At 32.9% G+C, this 10088-nt stretch overlaps 1 protein-coding gene and 1 pseudogene across 1 annotated transcript; both read left to right on the forward strand.

The window, feature by feature from the left end:
* Positions 1 to 628: 628 nt before the first annotated feature.
* On the forward strand, positions 629 to 1376 carry LOC111411174 (annotated as a pseudogene).
* A 442-nt stretch (positions 1377 to 1818) lies between these two features.
* Positions 1819 to 3237, forward strand: LOC111411175 (GDSL esterase/lipase At3g48460-like). The gene is made up of 6 exons (XM_023041732.1): positions 1819 to 1860; positions 1948 to 1989; positions 2335 to 2463; positions 2601 to 2657; positions 2810 to 2876; positions 3020 to 3237. The coding sequence occupies exons 1-6, from the start codon at positions 1819 to 1821 to the stop codon at positions 3235 to 3237; spliced, it is 555 nt and encodes a 184-aa protein (XP_022897500.1).
* The last annotated feature ends 6851 nt before the right edge of the window (positions 3238 to 10088 follow it).

Here is a 10088-nt window from a genome sequence, read left to right on the forward strand (position 1 = left end):
AATGAGAATAGAAGTTTGAATAAGTGCATAAAATGCACTTGTCATTTATCAAACATGTACTTAGTGTATTTGTTTGTGTAACACTTGATACTGTATTAAAAATTCAGAATCTGAATCTTTTGTATTCTTTTAGATCTTACATGCGTGTACTATTTGGCAGAATATTGTTAAGAAAATGTGGAAAGTGCGGAAGAAAAGATGCATAAATAAAAACAACTTTCGGAATGAAGGAGATTAAAAAGGAAAAAAGAAAAAAAAGGAGATTAGTTCCTTCTTTTAAGAAGTTCAATTTGACTATGTTTAGTAGCTTGATTTGTAGATTGTAAGATGGACATAATTTTTAATTTGTTGTTATTCAAATTAAAAAGAATTATTAGTTTTACAAAAATCATTGAACTCTAAAAGTCGATGGACACCTCTTAACTTTTACTGTACTATTAATATTCTAAATTACTAACTAAGGAAATTATAACGAACGTTACCATAATCCGTCTTCATCGTATGAAATCCTAGTTCATGTTTGGAAAGGAGAAGTTCTAATCCTCTGTAAATATGGTTGGATTGCTTCATTATTTCCCCACGCACAAACACAGTTCTTCGTTTTCTTTTCTCCTTTAAGCAAATAGCAATGGCTAATTCTCATCTGTTTACCTATGTTCCTTTGTTATTTCTTGCACTTTCTCCCATGAGTAATGCCATGCAAGTTCTTCCGAAATTCCGGTATTACGTTACCTTGAAGTGTTATCAATTCGACAAAATATATCAAGTTGGTGATTCCATATCCGATACTGGCAACTTGATTGGAGAGAGCCTGATGGGGTCTCTTCTACATTTGCAAGACATCCTTACGGCGAAACTTTTTTCAAGAATGCAATTGGTAGATGCTCGAATGGCTTGCTAATGATTGACTTTATTGGTAAGTCACGATAACTAATTTTTGGTATTGAACTAAAAAAAATCATGATAATTAAGTGAAATTGTATTGTTTTTACAGCATTATCAGCTGGTTTTCCATTACTAAAACCTTACAAAGAAATGGGAGCAAACTTCGCACACGGTGTAAATTTTGCAATAGCAAGCTCGACGGCTTTAACAGTAGAAACATTGGCTGCTAACAATACTTTATCTCCAAAAACCTCAAATATACTCGATGTTCAATAGGATTGGATGCATTCGCATTTCAACTCCACATGCCACGATCAAATAGGTTGGTAAATCATTCGTCTAGAACAAAATTTATAGATGAAGATTGTGCTGAGAAGAATGCGAATTCTCTTTTCATGGTTGGAGAAATAGGTGGTAATGATTATAACTGCACATTATTCTAAAGGAAATCTGTTGGAGGAAAGAGATGTTTACTAATTTGGATTGGTTAAGGCTTAATAGAAGGACGAAACTATTAAGAAATAAGTGATCAAAAAGAAAACTTGTATTTCTCAACTCCAAAACTTACGCACTTGGCTTGCTACAAAATGGAAGGACTATATTCCTTTATATAGGGTTTACATAAAATATCTAGACCACAAATTTTTCTAGAGATTCCTAAATCACATATTTACATGAGACTTTTTTTTACCACATATTTGGACAAGATATTTTCCTAGAATATTATAGATAGAGTTTATAAAACCACATAATCTTCTTAACACATTATCACATTTTTTACTTAGATATTTACATAGATTTTTCTAGACAATGTCTCTATAAATGTTTGGCATGTTGGGCTTTTTGATTGAATTGGGCGCATCCTTAAGCACATATTATTTAGTCCAAAATCAAGTTTACTACTCAATCAAATCCATTCAAGAACTAGAAGATATGGTACCGCAAATTGTTTGTACCATTGCCAATCCTGTCAGGGTGAGTTTCTCTTTTTCTTGGACATTCTTCTGGTTTTATTGTTTTCTCTTATATATTCTAATTATACACTTTCTTTTTATTATGTAGAAAGTAATTCGTAATTTTGGGGATATTCGAGTGGGCGTCCTGGTAATTTCCCTATCGGTTGTCTTCCAATATATCTTACCGGTTTCCAAACAAATGACTCGACTGCGTACAATGAAAACTCCATTGCCTTAAAGGCTTGAATAACTTTTCGAAATATCATAAAGAGCATTTGATACATGTTGGGCTGTGATGACCAATGATCTTTTCTGGGCTGTGATGACAAATGGGCTAAAGCCCTATAACTGTTTTAACAATTTAGGCTCTTGCCCAATAACATGACCCGATCCGCCCGACCCAATGGTAGATAAAACGTGTTTTTGGCGTGGCATATTTTAATGCAGCCAAACACGCCTTTCTTCAGTTATATGGATGCCTCTTGACCGTCAGATTAAATTTGATCTAAGGGTGCCTTTTGTTGTATATATATACTTGGCCCCTTTTGCCCTAATTTACTTGGACAGTCATTTTCCCTTCTCTCCAGCTGCGGCTGAGGTTCGAGAGTCTTCCATACCTTCTGTTCTTCTTCTTCGTGAGAATCCAATCTCTGATTAGATCTAGTTTCTGTGTGATTCCGTCTTTGTGATACATAATACTGTGTGTATTGGAGAGTTTGGTGTGTGATTTTACCCCTTGTGGTTTCCTTTAATTGATAGAGGAAAACCTTAGGGTTTGGGGCGATCGGTGTGGGTCATATAGAAGGGTACAATCCTGTATTTTCTTGAGTCTGAGCCCTATTCTAGAAAGGAACTTCATCTTGATGCCGTGTGGTTTGAGTTCTCTGTGAACGACTGGAGGATTTCATTTTCTGTCTCACTGTTTCTTGTAATCTTTCTTGTTTATTTCTGTGGTTTTGTACTGATAGTTTGTTGTAACAATACAAGCCATTGAGGAATTGAAGATTGAACATCCAAATACTACTATTATCTATGGTGATTATTACAATGCTTTCGTGTGGGTTCTATCCCAAGCACCATTTTTTGATAAGGGAACAAAATATATATTAATTTTTACAAATTTTTGTAGTTTGGGTTGTTTCGATGGTTAATGAGTAGAATATTCTTATTTTCTGCAGGATTTGATTTGAATTCTTTACAAAAAGCTTGCCGTGGAAGTGGAGGAACTTACAAGTTTAATCTAACAAAGATGTGTGGTTTACCTGGTGTTTCTGTCTGTCCCAGTCCATCCAGATGCATGAGTTGGGACGGGATTCATCTGACTCAACATGCATATAAATTAATGGCGGGATGGTTGATTCGTAGCTTCTTACCGAAGTTGCAAAACCATGTTTAGATGCTCTTCTTCTTAAACATATTGTTAATTTAGTACAGATTGTTCTAGTTTTCTGGTCTTTAGTTCTATGATGTTTTCCTTTTTAGAAATTTAGTTTGATAGGGTTCTTGATTGTATTGAACGTATTTCAAGTTTTATTTGGAAAGTTGTTATTGAATCGAACAATATTAAAAGGAAATAAAAAAGGTTAATATACATATTCCATTTAAAACACTTAAAATGAAACATATGACAGTTCAATGATGGCATAATTTTCATAGATTTGAAGCTTGTCTGACCTCATCAAGATTTATCCTAATTAAATCCAACTCCAGGTCTAACGAAAAAAATTTTGGTACCTTACTTCGATTTGGCCTGTACTAACTACTAACAGTAATGTAAACGAAAGTATGTAAAGGATTAGTTTGTTTTATCTTATAGAAGAGTTAAACTACCTGTACAATGATTTTGTATTGTCAAACTAATTATACGTGTAGCAAAACTCCTTGTAGAATGAAAACAAATCTTAGCAAAATCCCTCTTAAAAAATATGAGAATATAGAAATATAAATTTGAGCAATATGGACTATAATAGTCCTATAAATCCACCTCTCTAGGACCCTTGTATAGGAGAAAAACTTACTTGCCATCATTCTTTTATTCTCAAGCTACTTCATTTGAAATTTTGGAATTGACTGAGACGTCGAAGAGGTTCTTGAAGAATATAACACAATCTTAGTTTTGGATGCGAGCCAACAAGAAAGAAAGACAAAAACAACAAAGAGATATGATAAATCTCAATCAGACTATAAAGAAACCTCTCATTCATATCGTATCCAAACTTTTAAGAAAGAAAAACTCTCTGTCACAAAACTTATATATTAACGTAATTGTATACATGAGCGCCTAAGCACTAAATTGTTATTAATTATACTTGATCTAAGCTTACTTGAGCCATACAAAGTAATTTTCACTCCCATGAGAAAACTCATGGAAGTAAATAAATAAAGTCAATCGCCAAGTAAAAAATGAACATGTGATGTGCCCAAATAAGAGGGAAGAAGGCGAAGAAAATACACTCCTTGTGCTTGTAAAAATCGATCAATCTACAGAAAAATCATACTGTACTATCAATCCTCAAATTGTGTGCACGTGTAGAGAAAACATATATATATATAAATAATAACCAGACAAAGATATGCATATTCCTTTAACTTCTGTCCATTTGTTGTCAACTTGTTTACTCAATTGCTTGAAATTTAAGGATCCTTTAAAGAACATTGTCTGTTCATTTCAATCTCCAACAACAAAAGTAATGGGAATTAAAAAAATCCCCCACTTTCTCAGGCCCAAGAAACCCTATACTACAATTTCCAGTTTACTTGCAATGCTTCCTTTTCGACTGGCAAATCGAGTTTAATTCTTACGCCATCCTAAGTCATATATCCATATGTGAATGCAGTCTACAGATTGGACAGCTCCAAAAAGAGTGTTTCTTCAAAATAACTTCCGCATTACACGCAGAGGGAAAATACTTAAATTGTGCATGTGGAGTCTGAGGTGCTTTTATTTTTTATTTTTTGGGTGGGGAGTTATCAATGGGCCCGAACCTTCCGGCCAATTGCTAAAAGACGTCATTCAATTTTAGCTTTGTCCAAAGGGAGTACTAAATTTTAACTTAACTTTTAATATTAGTCGCTCTCTTAACCTCGCATGTTTGAAGAGCCTTTCTACATTATTTAAATAGATCTAATTACTTGCAGATAAGTATCATTTATTGGACGATTTTAACGTTCTTACAATTAAATTATTTCAATAACACTTTACTTTACTTTTTTCGACATGTAATAAATACTATAAAGATAACATTCACATTAATCTAGATTCAAGGAATTTTAACTTGATGAATCTTGAATTACATGAATTTGGAGTTATTATAAGTGAATTTATTCCTATTCATATAACTAGAAATTTTAATGGATTATTTAATTTACGTATTAACAATTAATTTTTATGTTTCAAATGTAATATAAAAAGATCAGTATTCAGTGATTAATAACCTTCCAAAATATCGAATGAGATGATCGATTACAGAAAATAGGGAAGACTGAAAACTCTAACTCGAGAGAGAACTGAAAAACACTCTCGAACCTCACTCAAGAGTCATACCAAATGATAAGTCACTCAGCCAAACGAACAGTCAATCTCATTTATATCACCAGCATGTAAACCCTTCATCCAATGGTGGGAATTAAGCCAAGTGTCATCATCAGGTAGAATGACATTTATAAAAGCGTATTTTCATAACACCTTTTTGGTGGCTGAAAATATGGGAGCATAAATAACATGGTTCGAGTCACAACAATCTCCACCTTGCTACCATAATTTCTGTTTTAGTGCAGCCAGGAGACAATATCACTTTCTCCTTTCATTTGCTCCAAGTACCTGCAATGTTATCACATAGAATCAATAGATAATGACTTCAAACAATTTTTAAATTTGTTCAAAGGTATTATCTTTGTTCCCATATTAGATGGGTTATATTGAGTAGGTACTTTACCAATTTTCAAAACATCTTTTGAAATAATGTCTCTAATAAAGTGATACTTAATGTCTATGTGTTTAGTCCTATCATGATACATGAGATTTTTACTAAAATGTATAACACTTTGATTATCATAATATAATGTTTCATTTTCATCAACAATTCCAAGTTCCTTAAGTAATCCACTTAACCATATTCCTTCTTTAAAAGCATCAGAAGCGGAAATGTATTCTGCTTCAGTTGAGGATAAAGCTACAATCTTTTGTAATTGTAATTTCCAACTAATTACTGTACCACATAAGGTAAAGAAAGAGGATGAAGTTGATTTCCTATTGTCCCTATTTCCAGCAAAATTAGAATCAGTAAATCCCTTTAAGGTTACTCCTTCTTTGTTCATTTTAAACACAAGACCCAAGTTTGCAGTACCTTTTAAGTATCTTAAGAGCCATTTTAAAGCATTCCAGTGTTCTTTCCCAAGGTTACTCATAAACCTACTTAATATGCTAATGCTGAAAGCAAGATCAAGTCTAGTACCTACCATTAAGTACATCACAGAACCAATAACATTTGCATAAGGTATTTTTGACATTTTATCAGATTCTTCAAAAGTTTTGGGACAGAGATCAGAGGTTAGCTTAAAATGATTTGTAAGAGGCAGCGACATAGATTTACAGTCAAACATGTTGAATTTTTTCAAAATCTTTATCACATAATCATATTGATTCAAAAATAACATATTTTTCTCTTTATCTTTATAAATTTGCATGCCCAGAATCTTTTTAGCATTTTCAAGATCTTTCGAGTCAAATTCAGATTTAAGTTGTTGCTTAATATATTCAATTTCAGATTTATCACAACTTGCAAGCAACATACCATCCACATAATGTACAAGATAAAGAGAATGTTTACCTCTTTTACCTCTACAATACAAACATGTATCATAATTGCTCTTTTGAGAATCAAGTTTCAATACAAAAGAATCAAATCTTTTGTACCACTACCTAGGAGCCTATTTCAGGCCATACAGGGACTTCTTTAACAGACACACAACATTTTCTGAATTTCCTTTCACAAACCCAACTAGTTGTTTCATATAAATTGTTTCATCCAGATCTTCATAAAGAAAAGCAGTCTTAACATCCAACTGGTCAAGTTCCCATCCAAATTGAGCAACTAAGGCAAGTAAACATCTAATTGTAGTGTATTTAACTACAGGAGAAAAAATTTCAGTGTAATCTACACCTTCCTTTTGTGTAAACCCCTTTGCAACTAACCTAGCCTTATACCTAAGACTATTATTTCCCCCCTCACGTTCTTTTATCTTATAAATCCATTTACAGTCTATAAGCTTTTGACCTTTTGGCTTCTCAACTAATTTCCAGGTTTTATTTTTAAGAAGTGAACTCATTTCATCTTCTATAGCTGTTATCTAATGCTTAGAGTCTTTGCAGTTTATGGAATCTTCATAAGTGTTAGGCTCATTGTCAGTTTGTTCCTGATAGGTAAATAATGAAACAAAATCATCTGAATCATATCTTGCAGGTGGTCTAGTCTGCCTTCTTTCCCTATCTCTAGTTAATTGATATTCTTCAATGGGATAGGTTGGATTTTCAAACTCGTCATTAGTGTTATTATGCAGATTATTTTCAGTTTCATTTTCAGCATCATTTTCTGCATTAATCATTTCTGGTTCAACAGGTACATTTGTTTTTCCTTCAATCTTAGGAGGCTCCACCTCAATTTGTACATCATCAGAAGTCAAATTTTGTTTTCCTTTTAGGCATGGCATAAGGGATTCATTAAAGACAACATCTCTTCTAACAATCACCCTATACCCTTTCTCACCTTTAACCCACAATCTATACCCCTTCACATTTTCACCATAACCCAAGAAAACACATTTAAGTGATCTAGGTTCTAGTTTTCCAATATTTTGGTGTGCATAAGCAGCACATCCAAAAGTTTTTAGATGTGAATAATCAACAGAATTTTTAGTCCATACTGATTCAGGTACTTCAAAGTTTAGGGCTGAAGTGGGTGTTCTATTAACTAAATATGCAGCTATTTTTACAGCTTCACCCCAAAATATTTTTGACAAACCAAAACTTAATAACATGCATCTAACTTTATTTAGTAAAATTCTGTTCATTCTTTCAGCTATGCCATTTTGTTGAGGTGTATAGGTAACAGTGAGATGTCTTAATATACCATGTTCTTTACAGAAGTTATTGAACTCATGATTACAAAACTTCAGACCATTATATGGTCTTAATATTTTTATGTTGTGATCGATTTGATTTTCTATTTGTATTTTCCAGTCCCTAAAGACTGAAAAAGTCTCATCTTTAGATTTTAATAAGAAAATTCAGATTTTTCTTGAAAAATCATCAATGATCAAAAGATAATATTTAAACCCTGAAAGAGTGCACACAGATGCAGATCCCCACAAATCAGCATGCAAGTACTCAAGAATTTGTTTAGTTTTATGAGTTCCAGGCATTAACTTGTTTACCAATCACACATTGTTCACAATGACCAATATCACCAATATTTTGTTTACCAAAAATTCCTTTGTTTCTAAAGTTTTAGACTTTTCTTGTCAATGTGTCCAAGTCTATCATGCCATAATTTTGCAAAAGAAAAATTTTCAGTTAAAGAAGTGGCAGTTAAGCCAAGTAAAGGTTTAGTTTTAAGGAGATAAAGTCCATGTCTCTTAGGGGTACTAATGACTAAATCATTGCCCCTAAGAATTTCAATATGTCCATGACCCAATTTTATGTTGAACTCCATATCATCCAACATTCCTAGAGACACTAGATTTCTCTCAAGTTCAGGCACATATCTAGTTCCTTTTAGAAATAGGACCTTCCCATTATCAAGTAGCAATTTTATAGTACATATTCCATTTACTTTACATGTCATATTGTTACCCATTATAACTTGCCCATTAGTAGTTTTTTCAATTTCAAGAAAACTATTCTTATTAGGCCACATATTAAAAGAACGGCATGAATCAAGAATTCATTCATCACTTAGTCTCTTGGCCCCATTAACAAGGACCAAGCCATCTTCATTTTTATCTTTGTTATACACTAAGGCTGCATCCCAACTTCATATTTCTTTTCTTTTGACTCATTTTTTTTTATAACAGTCTTTAATAAAATGACCCTGTTTTTCACAATAAAAACATTTCTTTCCTTTGGCCTTGTTTTTAGACTTTCCCTTATCACCCCATTTTTGCTTATTTTCAAATGAAACTTTTGAGTGATAGTTAGGTTTACTAAAGTCTTTTCCTTTTGCCATTAAAGTATCCCCACTATGACTTTCTTTTGTCTCAGATTTTATTTCAAGGGCCTTATTTTTTAGGATATTAATTATTATTTCTATAGTAAGTTCATCCATGCCATATTTTAAGGCAACCTTGATAACTTTATATCTATCACTAATGGAGTTCAACAAGATCACAGCCAACTGATCTTGTAAAAGTTTTTCATCACAGTTGGTAAGATCTTGAGTCAATTTTGTAAACCTATTCAAGTTATCATCCAAATCAGTGGAAGAATCCATCTTAAAAGAAAAGAGTTGTTTTAACAGATAACATTTGTTTGAGATGGTTTTTGTCACATACTGTTTTTCTAATTTAGTCCACAGTTCAGAAGCTGTCTTAGTTTCACCAATAGTTCTTATAACATTCTCAGACAGATACAAGAAAATAGTACTCCAGGCTATCTCTTCTAATTCAGCCTTCTTAGTAGGGTTCATGTCTTGAGGCCAAGTGTCATCTAAAGCCCTAACACATCTCATTTGCATTAGTATTGCTTTCATCTTTTGACTCCACATATTGTAATCAATTTTTCCATCGAATTGTGCAACCTCAAATTTAGTAGTAGCCATTTTCTTATGTCACACAAAATGTACAAGTTCGAGTCAAAAGATCATATCACAGCATACACTGGACACACAACAATGTCAACAAGATTCACAGTATTGTTCAAGAAGACACAACACATGCAAGTTTAAAACACATATGTAATATGCAGATCAATTTAAGGACTCAGTAACAGAGGGTAGAAATTTTAGGTTTCTGTAAAATTCCTCCTTCAAGATTCCCCAGAGACACTCCCAAACTGGGCTTTTCTCAGATTCCCAAGACCTCACAGGAGTCTTTAGACAAAGACCAGACACCAGTGGGTAATTGGTGTATGGTTAATCAAGGGAAGAAAATCGAAACACACAATTTCATAAAGTAAACTTTACAATTTTAAAAGATCTCACCCAACAAGTATAAAATACTCAAGGTCCTTCAATACTGTTTAAAAAACAGTTC

Source organism: Olea europaea, chromosome 15 (assembly GCF_002742605.1).
Source record: "Olea europaea var. sylvestris chromosome 15, O_europaea_v1, whole genome shotgun sequence".
Lineage (NCBI taxonomy): Eukaryota > Viridiplantae > Streptophyta > Magnoliopsida > Lamiales > Oleaceae > Olea > Olea europaea.

Excerpts from the sequence above, each read along its gene's own strand:
- LOC111411175 (XM_023041732.1), top strand. The coding sequence starts at position 1,819 with ATGGTACCGCAAATTGTTTGTACCATTGCCAATCCTGTCAGG. Across the intron at positions 1,990-2,334 it reads ATATTCGAGTGGGCGTCCTG|ATTAAATTTGATCTAAGGGT; the intron begins GTAATTTCCCTA and ends CTTGACCGTCAG. Across the intron at positions 2,464-2,600 it reads GAGAGTCTTCCATACCTTCT|AGGAAAACCTTAGGGTTTGG; the intron begins GTTCTTCTTCTT and ends TTTAATTGATAG.